Raw genomic sequence first — 20,207 nt, 5'->3', positions numbered from 1 at the left:
AAGCACAATTGGCTACAATAAAGGTGGCCCTAACTACCGACTGCTGGAGATCAGGAAGAGTTACATCACCATCACCTGCCATTACATCAACGATGACTGGAAAGTGAAGTCCGCAGTCCTGCTAACCGAAAGTCTGCCAGTCCAACACACAGCGGACCACCTTGCGGAAAAACTAAAGGAGGCAGTGGATATATGGTGATTTACTGCCAGTCATTTAAATGTAATACTCATCCAAAGATGGGGAGTCCAATTGTTTTTTTGTTCTTTTTAAATATAGGTTAAAACCACCTTATTTTTGATTGATCTTTTGACTATGTATTTTCATGTTTAATCCAAAAATGAGGGAAGAGCATTGCACTCGTTTTCTGATATGTGGTTTTCTACATGGTGTCTTGTTAAAATAAAGATTTTATTTAGGAAAAAACACAATGGAGATTTTCTATCATAGGCAAAACCCCCCACATTTTAATAAGATTAATTGATTGATTGATCTTCAACGATGTCGACAGTCGATTAAGGAAAAGACTACTTTGGACTGTTTGAGGTTCGGCGTGGAAGAAGCGTCGTGAAGAGTTATGGGTTCATCTTTACTTGCATGGCCATCCGAGCTGTCCATATTGAAGTAGCATTGTCTCTGGATACAGACTCATTCATCAATGCTCTTCGATGCTTTATGGCCAGAAGAGGTCAGGTTTCAGTGCTTCATTCAGACAATGGAACCAACTTAATTGGAGCCGAACATGAATTGAGAGAAGCAATCAAAGGATGGAATTGCTCCAAGATCGTTAACTCTCCATCAGCATGGAATCCAGTGGAAGTTCAACCCCCCTACATGCTCTCATCATGGTGAAGTCTGGGAGAGGTTGATCAGGTCAATAAGGAAGATTCGCAATGCTACTTTGAGAGTACAAACTTTGGATGAAGAAGGCCTTCACACCATGCTGTGCAAGGCAGAAGCGATCATCAACAGTCATCTAATTACAAAGGCATCCAGTGACCGAAATGATCTGGAGGCATTGACGCATAATCCCCTGCTGCTCCTCAAGACCAAGCCATCTTGGAAGGAAGACCTCTAGGCTCGTAGAAAGTGGAAGCAAGTCCAGTACACGTCAGACATGTTCTGGAAGCTGTGGACTAGGGAATATCTACCACAGCTGCAGGAGTGCCAGAATCTTTTTTTTTTTTTTCACGCAACTTTGTCGCTGGAGATGTTGTGCTGGACAACGCGGCACCTCGTAATTCCTAGGTCATGGAAAAGGTCATCCAGGTGGTTCCAGACAGACATGGACTTGTACATCCAAGGATGTGGCTGTTATAATGGGGGATTTCAATTTCCCAAACATACAAAAGCAAAAATAGTAATGGCTGAGATGGTAAATGACTGCTTTCTAACTCAATTTATCAGGGAACCAACCAGAGAGAGAGCATCCATTGATCTGATACTTTCAAATGACAAAGATAGATTCAGAGAGAACCAATTGTAAACTGTGATCACAATATGGTTAGCTTTGAGACATACTTTCAAAAACAAGGACCAAGTCTAAAACAATGATCTACAATTTTAGAAAAGCAAACCTTGAAGGTATGAGGCGGCACTGGAGCACACTGGATACAGATTCAGTCAAAAATGGATGGTTATGTTTTAAGAATATACTACTTAAGGCTCAGGAGAAATTTGTACTAAAACTTATCAAATTGAGGACCAAACAATTGTTTAATAGAGGTATGCAAAAACAAAAAGGTTGTATAGCACACACAAAAGGGATGGAGACAAAACTGCAAGGAGATGTTAAGAAAGATCAGGAAAGCAAAGAGTGAAATAGAAAGAAACATAGCTCTTTAAGCTAAAACTAATGCAAAGAGCTTTTTTCAATACTATAACAGCAAGAGGTCAATAAAGGAGGAAGTGAAACGGGTAAAGGCTAAAAATGTAAGTATCTTAGAAAATGAACAAGATGTGGCAAATATTCTAACTTAGTATTTCAGAGGTTTTTACAAAAGAAAAAAAAAAAAAAAAGAATTACATGCCACAGGTTAACAATCAGTTCAGTCAAACCCTAAGAGAGATCAGGATAAATGAGGAGGTACTGAAGGGACTAGCAGAATTAAAAACAAACAAATCACCTGGGCCAAATGGTATATTTCCAACAGAAATTAAAATGAGGGAAAGTATTTATAGGCCGCTAACTCAAATATTCCAAATGACACTTAGAACAGGGGATGTGCCAACTGACTGGAAGACGGCAAATGTCATACCAATCCACAAGAAAGGGGACAAAACTGAGCCAGGAAATTACAGACCAGTCAGTCTCCCCTACATTACCTGTGCATTTTTTTTTTTTTATGATTAGATAGAAAACAGAGGAGCATCTTAATGAAAATCATTTTCTTGGTGATAGTCACCATGGGGTTAGACAAGGTAGATCACTTCCTATTAATTTATTAGAGTTTTTGAACATGCAACTGCAGCTGTAGATCAAAGTAGTGAAAGCATATGATATGATATGATATCCTTAGATTTCAGAAAGCTTTTGATAAGGTTCCGCATCAAAGACTGATCCTAAAATTTGAAATTTTAACTCTGGGATAGTTAGAAAACTTGTCAAATTTGCAGATGATACTAATGCCTCGGTTCCACTGGCTTAATGCCGTGCCATGCCGTGCCCGCCACGTCCGTCCTCATACGCGTCCCAGAGCTTTTTCTACAGAACCAGGCCGCTGTGAAGTCCGTCCCTCTGATGGGAGGAGGAGCGACTGTGGGTTTGGTTAGGAAGAGCTCAACGTGTATAGACAACATTATATTCAGACAAGCACGTCCCCATAAGAATACGTTTCCATGCGCAGAAATAATACTAAATAGCGAATATGTACAGTGAGAGAAAAAAGTATTTGATCCCCTGCTGATTGTGTATGTTTGCCCACTGACAAAGAAATAATCAGTCTATAATTTTAATGGTAGGTGTATTTTAACATTGAGAGACAGAATAACAACAACAAAATCCAGAAAAACGCATTTCAAAAAAGTTATACATTGATTTGCATGTTAATGAGGGAAATAAGTATTTGACCCCTTCGACTTAGTACTTCGTGGCAAAACCCTTGTTGGCAATCACAGAGGTCAGACGTTTCTTGTAGTTGGCCACCAGGTTTGCACACATCTCAGGAGGGATTTTGTCCCACTCCTCTTTGCAGATCCTTTCCAAGTCATTAAGGTTTCGAGGCTGACGTTTGGCAACTCGAACCTTCAGCTCCCTCCACAGATTTTCTATGGGATTAAGGTCTGGAGACTGGCTAGGCCACTCCAGGATCTTAATGTGCTTCTTCTTGAGCCACTCCTTTGTTGCCTTGGCTGTGTGTTTTGGGTCAATGTCATGCTGGAATACCCATCCACGACCCATTTTCAATGCCCTGGCTGAGGGAAGGAGGTTCTCACCCAAGATTTGATGGTACATGGCCCCGTCCATCAACCCTTTGATGCGGTGCAGTTGTCCTGTCCCCTTAGCAGAAAAACACCCCGAAGCATAATGTTTCCACCTCCATGTTTGACGGTGGGGATGGTGTTCTTGGGGTCATAGGCAGCATTCCTCCTCCTCACTGTATTGTTATTATCGCCAGAACCAAAATACACACGTTTCACAATTAATCATCCAGATACAATATAGCAGGTTATAATTTAACTAACGTGTGCACGTTTCAGTCATGGCGTTTATGGACGCATTTATTAAACCAGTCCTTAATGTTTTAGAGGGAAACCCAGATCTGCTGTATTTATTTATTCATTAATTTAACTTGTAAATGGGCACACGTTAACTAAATCGTGATCACCTTCACACTGACCGTCTCTGCGGATTGTCCTGCACACCATTCACAAAACACAGCCTGAAACAATGTCCAGTTATTCATAAAATATTAATAAAATTGGCTGCTACTGATCAGATTACGTGGATTTCACTCCATGCTGCTAATAAACTTGTATATGATCTCTTCCCTGTGTCTGCAAGTCAAGCACATACCTCCAATTCTGAATGCGAATCATGTCCTCAGTGGGCGGGACGGACACTTACGGACACGTCTAGCACCAGCAAGTTAACTGTCCACAAAACACCAGTGCCAGTGGAAACAGGGCATAAAATAGGTGGCTCGGCAGATACAATCTTGGCAGCACAGGTTATTCAAAGGGACTTAAATACTATTTAGTTGTGGGCTGACAGCTGGCAGATGAAATTCAAATGTGGACAAGTGCAAGGTATTACATGCAGGCAATAAAAATGTCCACTATACATACACTATGGGAGGAATAGAACTGGAAGAAGTCACACATGAGGAAAAACGTAGGAGTCTATGTCGAGTCCTCACTTCCCCATCCAAACAATGTGGGTAAGCAATAAAAAAGGCAAACAAAATGCTAGGGTATATTGTCAAAAGTGTAGAATATTAAGACTGTACACTGCACTAGTTAGAGCTCATCTGCAATACTATGTGCTGTTCTGAGCTCCACACTTCAAGAAAGATATCGCTGCTCTAGTAGCAGTTCAGAGGAGAGCATCCAGACTTATTCCAGGTATGAAGAAAATGTCATACTCAGAGACTGAGGGAACTGAACCTCCGCCAAGACACATGTACACATGTAACTTGGGCAGGTGAGCGATGGTACAGTCCCCTGGAGTCTAGGAAGTAGAAGCTGGAGGGAGATAGCGGAAGTCCGAGGGCGGGAGAAAGGAGCTGAAACAGCAACCATTGCACATATATTCTGTTCCATGCGCGCACCGGGGCTCCGGCTGCGCTTTCGGTTTCAGTTTCGAGAACAAATACAGCTTTTAAAAATAAATAGTCATGTCTATATAGTGCCTTATATATTCCGATTGCTTGATGTGTTGGTTTATTGTCCACAGGGCTTTTTCCTTCACAGCACAAGCGCTAGCAGCAGCAGTAAAATCCGAGGCCCGGCTGCCCAGCTTAAGCCTTGGTGTATCGTAAGAGATCTCGCCCGCCTGAGGGGCTCCTCCACCGGCTAGAGCTTGCACAACAGCCCGCAGCTACGGCTGTAGATCTCGCTCTCTCAATTTACTGGGAGCTCAGCTTCGCTCCTCATCCATGCGTGCAGGCCGTGTGTTGCCCTACGAGGACGCCCTGTATATAGTTAATTGTAACATTGTGTTGCAGTGGCGCATGCATCTGGGCTGTACCCCTATGTGTATATATTGTGTAAACAGCAGGTCTGTGGCTCCGTCCTTGATTAGTAGACTTGAGCAACACTGCTGCTGTTCCCAGCTGATGGCACTCAAGCTGTTCTCGCTGCCTCACTGTGTACATAGTTCCTTGATCAGCAGGTCTGTGGCCCACTCTGGCTGTGTTACAGCATGGAGCAGGGAACCGCTGCTGTTGTCCTCCAGCAGAGGGCACTTTGAGCTTCTCCAGTGTCCCGCTGTGTACATAGTTCATTGATTCACACAGTAAGAGCTGTAGTTGCCTGTGTGAGCCGTGCTATTCGGCAGGCATTGACCGCTCCCATGTACCACGTGAGGTGCATGTGCCGGCTCCTTCGCCCCGCGATGTATATAGTTTGTCACAACACAGTCGAGCTGGTGCGGCCTCGCTCCAAATGTGCTAGTGGAGCAAGCAGACACCGCTCCAATGTTCTGCGTGCATATATTTTGTTTGAACAAAAATTTTAACAGCACAGTGGAGCTGTCCGTTCTGTACTGATTACTCTAGAGACTAGCCGACTGTACTATGTTGATTTTTCAGTGGGTCTGTGGCCCCGCTCATGTGGAGTCCCCTGCCATGATAATGCACGCAGGCTGCACAAAAGTTGCTTGATTGACCAAGCCATATACCGTGCAAGTAAATTATGGCCTTGCTCCTAGCTGCACTAGTAGAGCAGCCAGCCTTGCTATTGTAAGCAGAGGGCGTTAGGAGTTGACCTCTGTAGCCCCGCTTTGTTTATGCTGATTCTAGACAGTTCCGTAAGTAAGAGCGTGACTGCGGTCCTCGCTTCTGGGAGACCAGATGCAGCCCTACGGGGCTCCTGAGGTTATTGCCTAGAGTTGTGTTGCTGAGGTCCCCTAGCATTACACCTCGGGGCAGGCTCCCTTATCAGCTTGCTGCCTCCTCCCCTGCAACAGTTTTATTATACAGTAACCCCTCCCCCTTGGGCAGTGCTTCTGACTTGAAAGATAATGATAGGTTGCGGATGCCACCCCCAGTTATCTGAAAAAGGAAGCACTGCCCAAGCATTGCTCCCGGCAAAAGAGGACGAACCTGTGCAGACGTCACATTTTATAGAACAGGAAGTGGGAAGGGACCCATTGTGAGTGATGTGTACAGGGGCTAATGTCAGCTTTGATAGTGAGGTTTCGATCAGGCTCCTACGGAAGTGCGCAGAAACCCCTCCCTCTTGGGCAGTGCTTCCTTTTTCAGATAACCGGGGTTGCATCCGCAACCCATCAGTTTACAAAGAAATGGTATATTGTTGCTGAAAACAAGTCTAAGCTAGTCTTGGGATCTTCATATGGAAGCATTACAGACTAAATAACAATTTGCAAACATAAAGCAACTTTACAAATTTGCATTTAGTACGTTTATATTTATGGAAAATAACAATCTGAACCATTTCCATTTTAAATCATAAAACATTTGTTATTGGGTTTAACACACAAAATCAATTTAAAGCACTAGCACTGAATTACTATAATGGCTCTGCGCTGTTAGTTCCCTGGGCTAGCTCAGCATCTCTCTACACTGGAATCATTGTAAAACATTTACAGGTGCGCCTCTTATTTTCACACTTATAGAAAAAATACCAGTGATTTCGCATTCATTTGTACACGTTTTACTGATTTAAACTTTTTTTTTTTCATCTGCTATTCACCCCAGAAAAATTTAAAAAATCCTTACAGCACAAGTACACAACTTACCTCTATTAAAATGTACAGAATTTAATCTAGTTGAGAGTTTAATACACTGCGGTTTTATTTAAAACACTGTTCAATACAATAATCACAAACATATTAATACCAACCGACCTGAGAAGAAACAAAGAAAAATGAATTCAAAATTAAGCCAAAATGATGATTACAACATCAATTCCACATGAAATCTTCAAGGTTGAAATCTTCTAGTCCTACAGGTATTCAGTAATTGTTTCCCTTTGAGAACCTAGAAATATAAATTGTACTTTGCTATACGTTAAATTGGATGCCATAACAATTACATTTCTATCCCTTAGTTGGATGATGTGAATTATTTTAAACGGATTTCTAAATCCAACCACTTCAAACCAAAATCACATTGTATCGAATTGTATTGGATCACATCGAATTGATTCAAAGCTGAATTTAATAGTTTCAATTCATTAATTTCTTAAAAAGTATCTTTCCTGTATCGTATCGGTGACAGTGTATCTAAATACATATCGAATTGTAAGAGAAGGAAAGATACACATCCCTACTTAGAAGTTATGGGGTATGGGATAAATGGAATCATGAATTGCAGGTTTTAAGACAAAAAAAGGTAAACATTTTGAAAGGGGGTGTAGAATTTCTATACGCACTGTATATGGGATTATATTTGGCCATCGAGTTATAAAAACTATATATACACACACAGCAATCAGCCATAACATTATGACCACTGACAGGTGAAGTGAATAACACTGAAATCTTGTTATCATGGCACCTGTCAGTGGGTGGGATATATTAGGCAGCAAGTGAACATTTTGTCCTCAAAGTTGATGTGTTAGAAGCAGGAAAAATGGGCAAGCGTAAGGATCTGAGCAACTTTGACAAGGGCCAAATTGTGATGGCAAGACGACTGGGTCAGAGAATCTCCAAAACTGCAGCTCTTGTGGGGTGTTCCCGGTCTGCAGTGGTCAGTACCTATCAAAAGTAGTCCAAGGAAGGAAAAATGGTAAACCTGCGACAGGGTCATGGGCGGCCAAGGCTCACTGATGCATGTGGGGAGCGAAGGCTGGCCCGTGTGGTCCAATCCAACAGACGAGCTACTGTAGCCCAAATTGCTGAAAAAGTGAATGCTGGTTCTGAAAGAAAGGTGTCAGAACACACAGTGCATCGCAGTTTGCAGTCAGGGTGCCCATGCTGACCCCTGTCCACTGCTGAAAGCGCCTACAATGGGCACGTGACCATCAGAACTGGACCACGGAGCAATGGAGGAAGGTGGCCTGGTCTGATCAATCACGAGTTCAAGGTGTTGAACTGGCCTCCAAATTCCCCAGATCTCAATCCAATCGAGCATCTGTGGGATGTGCTGGACAAACAAGTCCGATCCATGGAGGCCCCACCTCGCAACTTACAGGACTTAAAGGATCTGCTGCTAATGTCTTGGTGCCAGATACCACAGCACACCTTCAGAGGTCTAGTGGAGTCCATGCCTTGACGGGTCAGGGCTGTTTTGGCGGCAAAAGGGGGACCTACACAATATTAGGCAGGTGGTAATAATGTTATGGCTGATCGGTGTATGTATGTATGTATTATATATATTATATTTATATATACATACATACATACATACATACATACATATATATATATATATATATATATATATACATATATATATATATATATATATATATATATATATATATATATATATATATATATATATGTATGTATATACACACATACATAGACACACACACACACACTTAAAAAAAAACTAGCAATTGTTAAATGGTGAATATACATTTTTTTAAGTTTATGAATGAGACAAATCTAAAGCTCATCTAAAGGAGAAAAAACAAACCAAAAACATCCAGGCTAATTTAAATAAATAAAAAATAATAATAATTGATGGTCTTAGTGTAGAATACTTCTGTAATAAACAGGAGAAATATGATGTCCATCATTTTATGCAAGTATTACAGCAACCTTTGAAAGGGTAACTATTACAGAGATCTCAGACTCATCACAGGGAATCACGTTTACACTCCCCCTTTTAATTACATTACATTTAGCCATGAGGTTATCCTCCTAAAGGCAATAGGTTTTAGAATAGTTTGCACTGTGAATCAAACAAGAACAATAAAGTGTTGACCATCACAGACTGTGCTACAAGTAACAACATATAAAAGCCAAGTAAGCTAAAAAAAAAAAAAAAAAGTAGCTTCAGGAAGCAGTTTACACCATGTGTATAATGTAGAAAAGAAACAAAATCTTACATAAACTAGAAGGAAAATATGATATACAAGGCCAGGAAACAAAAGGGGTGACAAATCAATATTAAATGTGTATGAAAATAAATACATTTGATATACTTACTATACAATATTGATTATTGATAATTCATTTTAGATTTGATGTAGTTAGAACTTTATTTTTTTCCCCAACTGTATATCTAAACTTTAAAATTATCATCATGCTCAGCTCAATAGGGTGTTTTATGTTGTAAATAGGCTAATTATTGTGTTCCCGGTAAGGCATAATTTGAAATTATTAAAAAATATTTTAATCTGGCTGATTCCCCATAAATAACAATGGGCAAACATGAGACATTATGCTAAAAGACATTAACAGATTGAAAATGAGACAGAACTATTTTTCAGTGGGATATTGTGTGTCTTTATGTGTGCAAGTTTTAAAGAGCATTGTACAATCCTACTTCAAATGCCATGGTGAATGTTACTTTAATAGTACACTTGGAGAAGATATGAGAGACGCTTATTCACCTGGTTAGAATTTTTCATATGACCACATTTCCCATGTTTATCTGCCTTACCAGTACATTCCCTAATTTCTTACTACTGTGCTAACTGATAACACAAACTGTTCGTCCGTTGCAAGTGCCAAGTGCCACCTGCAAAAGAGTCCCAATATTCAACTGTCCCAGCAGTGTCAGGAACAGGCCAGAATCCAGCAGACCATAATCACTGATGTCATCTACATCACAGGTAAGAATTTACTGTTTTCCACAAATCAAAGACCAGCACCACAAAGCACAGTATTTTTCAAAATAATGTCTTGTCTGTAATCAGTAAGATATGCTGTTTGCCTGCAGAATCAACAGCTGTTCTGATGTTTGCTTATTCATACAAACAGAATTTCTAAAATTGCTTCTTTAAATTATGAGATGCACATGAAACGCAGAACCTCAATCATTGTGCTCCACCTGAAGTGGCAGAGAACTTTACATTTGATCATACATCTTGCCATTTATGTTGTATTGCCGGCTGCATAAGACTATCCCTATAAATATAAGATTATAACCCCCTTACCAGCTGGGTCTCCTTCAATATGTGTCTCTTCTGGCTCAGACAGCTTGCCAGATCTTTCACAAACCGTCTTAATTTCACTGGGGGGAGGACAAACCGTGTACAGTCTCCTTTGTAGCACACAGTTTTTTTCTTCCTCTGCTGGAATATGGGGAAAAACAAATAATGTTTAGGCCTATGTAGTGGATTTTTCCAGTGTTAACAACCAAAGCTGATTGAATAGGAATGTTTGATTGTGCAAATGTTCTATCTCAATAAGCATCTCTTACTGAAGGAACTTTATTGGCTGCTACAGGAGCCCAATTTCCTGGTCAAGGAATTTCTTGCAGATCATCACTTCCCATCTAATATGATAAATGACTGAGGGACACTAATCCAAAAAGATTACAACGATCAAGTACAAGAATTGTGCATTATTGAGGATGAAGTGGTGCTGCTTTGATGTATTTTTGATAATACTGTACATCATTCATGACCTGACCTCAGTTATTACCATATGATCTGTGACTCCACCTGCCTCATTTCAAGTATTGAAGCCAAGTGGCCAGGCTTTAACTATTACAATGAGGTAAATACATAGCCTGTGTAATAAAAAATATAGAATGGAGATGGCCTGACTTAAATCATCAGATTAATTGAATCTGGCTAACATCTGGTTAGCCTGAATTAGTTCAACCAGGTAAGAGGAACGGGGCCCCAGGGTTAGATGTTGCCTCTTAATCACTGTTACTATCCGGTATGCGATAAAACATCACATCCTGAAACCCCGAAAGAGCACGCCATTTGGCTTTGAAAACCACCATGGTTTTGGTGATGTTAAGTGTTAAAAAGTTGCCAATATTTTGAACAGAAAAATCATAGATATTCCACTCCTAACAAACACACAAGGACATATAAACCATTCAATTTAGAAACTGTGATAGCTGTGGCGATTAAGGAATGAAATGTATCACTTTCAGCTACTATTTATCCTTGTCATACTGATTTTGCATTAACTTCAAACAGTGGGTCTGTTCCAGGCTTGAGCAAAAGTGAACAATGCACACAGAATTCCAACACAGAGGCTATAGGCTACATGTTCCGCAACCTAAGGAATGAACGCCAAACTACAGACAGTTTTTCGGTACTCCATGATTAATTTTTTCTCAGTAACCTTTGTAACAGTAACATTTAACTTACCTGATGTTATGCTTCTGTTGACTTTTGCCTTTACAAGTGCATTTTCAGTTGAGTGTCCAGAAGTTTTTTCTGCACCAGTGTTCATCACTTTGCAAGTCTTTTGGGAAGACTGATAGAGTCTCTTGAAAACTTTGTCCTGGAATACTGTGGAGATACATGTACAGTGCAGTCCATAAGTATTTGGACAGTGACACAGGTTTTTGTTTTTTGCCTCTGTACTCCAGCACACTGGATTTAAGCCCTTTTTATATATAGCACCCCCCATTTTAGGGGATCAAAATGAACTGGACAATTGGTTGTGCAGCTGTTTCTTGGCCAGGTACATTGTTGCATCGTTAGTTCATGCACAAGTGAGCAAAACAAAATGTCTTGATTTTAGGTGTGGCATTTGCATTCAGAGTCCATTGCTGTTGTCTCTCAACATTAGGACCAAGAAGTGTCAATGCCCGTAAAGGAGGCCAGCATGAGTTTAAAAAAAATCTGAATACATTTTCAGAGACATAGCCAAAACTGTAGATGTGTCAAAATCAACTGTTTGGTACATTAAGAAGCAAGAACGCACTGAGCTCAGCGACAGTAAACGACCTGGTACACCATGGAAGACCACTGTTGTGGATGACTGAAGAATGCTTTCAATTGTGAAGAAAAAACCTTTTTCAACTGTCACACAGATCAATAACACTTTCCAGGATGTTGGCATAGATGTGTCAAAAAGTACCATACAGAGAATACTACACCAGCATAGCCTCAGAGGGTTCACCACAAGACACAAACAATGGTAAGCCACAAGAACAGAATGGCCAGGTTACAGTTTGCGAAGAAGTACATAATTGTATCCCGCAAAAACAGGAACTGAAGATGCAGTGCAGGCCAGAGCATCACCAGAGCATCACCAGAGCATCACCAGGGAAGATTCCCAGCATCTGGTGATGTCTATGGGTCACAGACTTCAGACAGTCATTGACTGCAAAAGATCTGCAACCAAGTACTAAATACTGTATGATGACTTAAATGTTAATGTTATGTTAATTTGTCCAATTACTTTTGATCCCCTAAAATAGGGGGGACCATGTACAAAAAGGGCTGTAATTCCTATACGGTTCATGGTTTACAGATGTGAATAGCCTGAAATTAACTTTATAGGCCTACAAACAATCAGGAAATTAATTTTGTTTTCAAAATATTTTACAGGCCAATAACTGCTAAGGCTTTTATTGATGCAATCTTGTTTTTTATTGCTTGCATGTGAAGCACATATTTTTGAATTCCCTGTATATATTCAAATTGGATGGATAAATTGAAAAAAGCAAATTGTGCAAAGTGTCTTATGTCATTTGAAAGAATTCAATTTGCAGAAAATGTAAACTTGGATTACTGAAGAAAATTATACGTCAAGCAAGGAGACTCTTGTTAATTTTGCTTATAAATTAAATATAGCAAATAATCATCAGCTATACCAAACTACAGCATATCTGTGAACTATCTGGCTAGGTTCGGAGGAGGAGCGGAAACCACATTTAACACTATTGTAGTTGAAGGCTAAAGACGTCTGCTTTAAAACTATTAGGCTACTTGCAACTGAACACAGTCACCTGTCCAGAATCTGAATAAGTGCCTATGTGCCTGGGCATATGCAATTGGTGTGCATTACAGGAGAACAGCCTGCCAGAGCTGTTAGACGTCCCACAGGACTAAGTATTGCCTTTCCATTTTCTGTATAGTATTGGGTACTCCAATATCAAGATCTGCTCCTCCCATTGTGAAGAAATGACAGGCTGGTTCCCAACCACATCAGTCAGAAACCACCTACCACTACTACTGCTTAATGTTATGACTGTCGATGCTCATAACTAATTCAGCCCCAATTGTCTTTAATCTCTCGTCTCAATTGTATTATCGTCATTACGCTCATTTTAGCTTTGTTTAATTGCATTCATGTTGTTAGTCCGTTCATGGCTTGTTGGCTTCATTAAATTAAGTATTAGAAACTTGGATCACTGGATTGTAAATTGATACTTTGCTATGCCTGGATTATGTAACATGAATCAGTAGCTTGGCATTTTCTTCTACATTGAAGAAGAGATGGTTGATTTAAACAAATACATAGATTAAAAGTGAGACCCGAACAAATCAATTAAAAATCAAATCGTACGTTTCCCCACGAGTTTAATACAATTGCTTTATTGTTTCAGTTGCAATGCAAGTGTTTGTTTATTAACATTGTGAATTCAAAGTAAGTTAATATGAACTGATGGAGAAAACGGTTTAGCTAAAATGCGCCACAGCTGAAAATAAACTACCAGCATGTTAAACAGTCCAACTTCTCGACTGTAGATGTAAGCAGTTTAAACCAATCTGACACCATCATGGCACAGGGGAAATTCAAGTTGCAGGCACCTACATTAAAACTAAAAGTAAAATACTGCTTAATTGTTCCGTCATTCAAATGACTGACTCGTTTACCGCTATTTGTCAAAGTGTTTATTTTAAATCTAAAATGTATGTCAACATCTTGTTTCGTAATCATACAATTGAGCAAGTATCTGAATTCAACAAAACGTCACTTAATTACGATATCCCTCCAGCAACACCTCCAATAGCAAACGAATGTCTTACCTTCTTTCCTGTTACTTGACATTGTATCAGGTTGTTATTATATGTAAACAACGTTGAGTTACACTACATGCAATACAATATAAACCAGAACAGGCAACCTCCCCGGCTCTACCACGCTTCCGTTTGCCGCCGCCATTACAATCCTTCAGCTGGTTCCTCACATTCATAGCAAAAGCCCCCATTGGCTAATTTTCAAAGGACCGCCTTTTTTAAAGATCACATGACCGTACGAAAACCGATACCAGGCGATTTTACCTTCTCAAAATGGCAGCTTTGCATCGCCAGTCCAGTCTCTGCGTTAGAAGCCAGTACTAACTTTGTGGACATGCGCAGAACAAGCCAGCTGTGGAGAGGGGTTTGACAGCAGCGCATGGGAACCGCGACGGGAATATCAAACACCTAGCAGTGCAATAGCATCAGCCCCAGCGCATAGCAATTAAACCTGCACTCTCCCAAAAACTTAACTGGGCACCTCAACATGTAAAACTGGGATCTCTTAACCAGGAATTTACTAGAATGTCAGCGCTGAAGAAGGTATTTCTTTATTATATTCATCATAGTAATCATACAAATGATTTTGCATTACAAATACCTGTAGAAAAAGTCAAGGGGTTGGGTTGAAGAAGTCGGATTCCAGTCGTGGATTTTAACATTTGCAGGACATCTAAAGCAAGTAAAATACATATTTTGAATTTCAATTGCATCAAATTGAGCAACTGGGATTACATTTCTCAATTAACGTTTTTCTATTAATACTGTTACAGATTATTTTGTTTCTGTTTTCCCTGCTTTTGACCAGGTGCTGCTTTATATATTCAGAATGGAGAAAGGTGTGAAATAGTAGCTAGTTATCTCTTTCCAAAACGATTAAATAATGGCAAGCATGTTGGTGCACTTCAGTTGAAGTTAATTGAATAACATATATTTATATTAGTGTTTTTTATTGTTACTTTTGATGAAAGGAAGACATGAGGACACAGTGTTATTATAAATAAACTGTATCTATGTGACGGAATCACGATCATTCGCCACTGTAATGTCACAATAGTATTTTTGTAACGGAGGAATGGTTACTGTGAATAATTGGTATTCATTGCCAACTATTTTAACGACACATTTTATTCATTAGACTGCTTTTATTGTGTGAATACAAAGAGCATGTTTAATTTTGCATTACCTATGTTGCGTCAATAGGACATCTAGTGTGTAACTATGCCGCTATGCTTAACTTTATGTTGCAGCCAATGAAAGGGCAGTGTGGTTGATTTCAATTCAATTGCATTGTGTTGTTGTTGCCGATTTAAAAAAAACAAAACACAAACGTTTGGCTGTTATTTAACCATTAAAGTTTTAGTCGCCCAGATCCAGCAAAAAACAAACATATTAAGTGTTTTAGTTTTAAATGATTGAGGTATTTTGATAGGGTCTACTCTTTAAAGAACTCAGTCCCATGCGTCTCTCATGCAATGAAGCTGCATTTCGTAGAGTAATAATAACACTTAATCATTATAAATACTGTTACTAATAAAGAGTGACGATTCCAAAAGTAGTTTGACAGTGGCAGACGTGAATTAACGTATTCAGGGATGTACAAATACTTAGAGGTGTTTATATTTAAATAGTGGTCCAGCATCCCACATGGCAACTCTAGTAATGCAAATACACATACATACATTTGGGGGCTTTTATAATTGTAGTACTCTAAGGTACTGCTCATTCTGGCACACATAAGGTCATCTAGGTAATTGTGAGTCACCTTATAGGTCATATGAAGGAATATTAGCGTTCTGCATTACAGTAATTTGTTTTTATTGACCTTAAAGAAATCTCCTTCTACCACTAAGCTGCCATGTAATATTTACTTCAAATATATATTTATTACCCAGATATTAGTGTAGCCTTAAATACAGTGCATAGTGTAGCTTGCAAGCATGTGTGTGTGTGTTTTTCTAATCCATTTTCTTTATTTGGAATTACAAAAATGTGCAGCTGTTTACCTGTCTTCTCATCATGGTAGCAAATTAATTCTTATAGACTGCTGTGCCAGGAGATAAGCAAATATTCCTTTAAACAGAAATGAAAGGTGCACTGAAATTTAAACACAGAAATTACATTTTAAGTGTGGGGAAGAATGCCTGTGTGCAGAGTGTCCTGAGATCATTCATTATGCAAATGTGTAGCAGAGACCAAGTAGGCTTTTGATCAGATGCAGTTAATGAAATAGGTGGGCAGACCTAGTGTTAAAAACAGACTGGCGTAGTTTAGGTCCAACTGAATATGACAGCTGCAGCATTTGTTTTAGATTGTCTTTTACATTGTGCAGTAGTGTAATTGTGCAGTTGACTAATTTTAAGAAAATACTGTTGTTGTAAATTTTGCATGTCTATACACAGTAGAAGTCATGAACACTATGCACTGCCTGTTATACATTAGACATTACATTCGTTTTTAAAATTCATCCTCTCTTTTTAATTCTAGGTGGCATATTACAGACACTGTTAATTTCCATAGTACTGCTGCCTGTATGGCACAAAGAGACATAGAGCCTTCCGCTAGAGAATTCTGCTCAGAATTCAGATTTCAGCAGTGGTTCTCTGGGCTTTACAACAGCTGAGTGGATGTAAAAAACCCTAATTAAAATGAATGGAAAATGTAAGGGAGTTGCATTCTTTATTCTCAATCAGCAAACTGTTACCTTGCAGGTAGAACTGTAATTAACAACCAGCTTGGTTACTCTGTAACATCAAATATAGATGTTCTGTGCATTGCTCATGAGCTTTGGGAATTTACAAATCAGTGTATGAAATTTGTATAGGCCATATGTAATTTTCTGTAATTCCTAAGATTACACAGTTCAGGATTCCTTTCTCCATCATTATTGATTTATAGTACAACAGCTCTGCTGCTTTTCAAAGACATCTGTATTATTAAGCTGGGTAAGCACATGTGTCTATGGGCTTACAATGATGTCATGGTTTGCAGGCATACAGTATGCTTCATGTTCTATTTAAAGACATTTCTACTGCAATTTTATTGAATCAAATGATACACAATTTTATTCTGCACTCTGATATCAGAGACACGGTTTGAACAGTGTGGAGCTTATTGAAGCTCTGGTAACAGAATCCTTGCATTTTACTACAAATTCTTATTGTGTGCTGTAGCAAGGATGAGTGCCTTCGGTTGCCAGTGCAGGTACTGTGCATGAGTCACTTGAGGTTAAGCTAATATATTTACAAGTAATTTGAAAAATGTTCCTTGGCATAATTGCACTTGAACAAATATTTGTTACAGGTTCAACTAGATTTGTAATGGTTAAGTGGGAATTGTGTTGCTCTGGAATTAAGTAATTAACAATTCAGTAGTAGTTTTTTTTTATCTGAAAACAAGGTTGAAACAAGTAACGGGTTAATTTATTTGAGCAATAACAGACCTGTTATCTGTTCCGATAAAATCTGAGCTTAATTAATTCACTATGTCCTTCACTATATTTTATGTCATGTTTTATGATTTAAAGAAACTTAAAGAAGCTGTTTAAGATCACCAGTACAGTATATTTGAAATTATTATAAAACCAAAGTAACATAATGTTTGACTACTTTTTTCAGGCTTCAGCTTTACTTAACATTGAGTCATGCAGCTTGTTTGCTTTTCCCACAAACTTGAGAAGTCATATCTTAGACTATTAACAGCTGGGGAATTAATCCATTCAAACATTAATTATGCAAACAAGTAATGGAGAAATGCATTTTTATGAAGAAAAGGCAGAATAATTCATGTTTAGTTTAAGTTTACTGGATAAATTATTCTCATGTCAGCTATTCAGTTCAATTAAATAACATAATATTCTCCAAAGTATTTGTATGCATAGTAAAATAACATTTTAGCTGAAATTGGTATTATTTTTGGTCATTTTTCCTTTTACTGAAATACTGACTAGTAAAACAGGACCATTTCCATCTATTGCAAACTCAGTGTACCCTGATCAGCCTCTTACTTCACTCAGAATCTATTCATCTTGGTTATTTTTGGCCTACAAAATTTAACTTAAAAGAATAATACCATTTCATAATAGAACTATTCTCCATCCAATTGTGGACTAAAAAAATAATTCTGGTAGTGCTATCTCTGTTTCTGCCCAATTTGATCTTTCATTAACAAATGGAAGATTTTCAGGGCAAAGGCAATATAATGTTAATTAGTTTGAGTTTGCAATCAACAATTCTTCTTTTCTGTCATCCCTGCCTTTTTATTAAGTATTAAGACTTAACAAAATAACACTAAAACATTTAATTACACTCTATAAAGCAGTATAGCTTTGCAGGTGGCCTGCATACAACCCATCCAGTAGGCTAACTTTCACAGAAAACACAATTCACTATTGCCTGCAGCAAATATCATGGAAAACAGTTCGCTATTGAGACAACTCCGAAATCACATCTGCACCTTGAAGGAGCGGCAGGCAATCTTGCATGAGATTCTTACTGTATCATGTACTTGCCATACATTTGATTGGATTTGTGGACAATTGCTAATTAATTGAAATGTTGTTGGTTTTGTTGTGGTAAACCAAAATTATTGTTACACAATATGTGTGACCAAAGCAGATTTGGTATTATATCAAGACCGCTGCATTCTGTTCAATACAAAATCTTTTACATTTACTTTAATGTTATGAATACTTAGAAACTGTGAATATTTGTCTACTCTGTATGATTTGTTTTCATCTCCAGATGTTTTAAATTCAAATGATTTTCATGCATACAGATTTGGGTCAATGACAAATAAGGTTTTCAAAATGAAAAAAAAAAAAATGCACAGCAAAATGGATGCAAAATACATTTTTATGTTCACAAGAATGTAATCGGTGTATTCTTGTTTGTTTTATAGCTTTTAAGATGGCATTTTTTTTATTTTTTATAAAATGACAGATTTTACCACCCAAGAAATGTCTGGTGGTGCAACCGTATATTAATACAAAAAAATACTTTTAATGTATTTCCCACAACTGGATACAAGTACATATGAATCATTGTACTGTCTAAAATACATAAGACATACTAAATTTCACTTTAAATTCTTTATTTATGGGTCTTTTATTACATTTCTTAGAAATGGACACTTATTTATGTTTTAAAGCATCCAATTTCCCATAGGGTGAAAGAAAAACTTTTTTAAAACTGTAAAAGTTATTTGTATACATTGCATAAGGTGTTAAAGCTATATTTATGACTTAACTTTGCAGTTGCAATGAAAATTGATGTTTTAAAATATAAATTTGCTGGTTGCACCACCTGACCATGACTGGTTGTACCACCTGACATTCTCAATAACAATTGATTATCACAAAATAACAAAAAAGAAGTTCATGCATTTTATTCTGATTTCTTTTGGCTTTTAACACACCCCCATTTGCACTTGTTTTAAACTTTTTAGACTAAGTTTTTATATATTTTTTTATATTACATTTTTAATATGGACATTATAAGGAATACCGGTATGTGACACCTTTCAAATGAAAATAGACAAACTGTACTATAATTTTCTTCATAGTTGATCATGATCAGACAAACTACACTCACCTAAAGGATTATTAGGAACACCATACTAATACTGTGTTTGACCCCCTTTCGCCTTCAGAACTGCCTTAATTCTACGTGGCATTGATTCAACAAGGTGCTGAAAGCATTCTTTAGAAATGTTGGCCCATATTGATAGGATAGCATCTTGCAGTTGATGGAGATTTGTGGGATGCACATCCAGGGCACGAAGCTCCCGTTCCACCACATCCCAAAGATGCTCTATTGGGTTGAGATCTGGTGACTGTGGGGGCCAGTTTAGTACAGTGAACTCATTGTCATGTTCAAGAAACCAATTTGAAATGATTCGACCTTTGTGACATGGTGCATTATCCTGCTGGAAGTAGCCATCAGAGGATGGGTACATGGTGGTCATAAAGGGATGGACATGGTCAGAAACAATGCTCAGGTAGGCCGTGGCATTTAAACGATGCCCAATTGGCACTAAGGGGCCTAAAGTGTGCCAAGAAAACATCCCCCACACCATTACACCACCACCACCAGCCTGCACAGTGGTAACAAGGCATGATGGATCCATGTTCTCATTCTGTTTACGCCAAATTCTGACTCTACCATCTGAATGTCTCAACAGAAATCGAGACTCA

The 20,207-nt window shown here is 38.5% G+C and overlaps 1 protein-coding gene across 1 annotated transcript in view; it reads right to left on the bottom strand.

Moving 5' to 3' along the window:
* The window catches only part of erich1 (glutamate rich 1), a 77,500-nt gene extending 63,321 nt beyond the window's left edge, over positions 1-14,179 (bottom strand). Inside the window, exons 1-3 of the mRNA XM_066712433.1 lie at positions 14,024-14,179; positions 11,408-11,551; positions 10,232-10,369 (exon numbers count right to left, since the gene is read on the bottom strand). Coding sequence (XP_066568530.1) covers positions 10,232-10,369; positions 11,408-11,551; positions 14,024-14,045 — 304 coding nt within the window. The 5' untranslated portion in view covers positions 14,046-14,179. The remainder of the gene's footprint in view (positions 1-10,231; positions 10,370-11,407; positions 11,552-14,023) is intronic.
* Between the last annotated feature and the right edge of the window lie 6,028 nt (positions 14,180-20,207).

The sequence above is a fragment of the Amia ocellicauda genome, chromosome 1 (genome assembly GCF_036373705.1).
Source record: "Amia ocellicauda isolate fAmiCal2 chromosome 1, fAmiCal2.hap1, whole genome shotgun sequence".
In the NCBI taxonomy this organism is placed as follows: Eukaryota; Metazoa; Chordata; class Actinopteri; order Amiiformes; family Amiidae; genus Amia; species Amia ocellicauda.
Note: the sequence above shows the minus strand (reverse complement) of the source record. Positions and strands in the feature narration are given on the sequence as shown.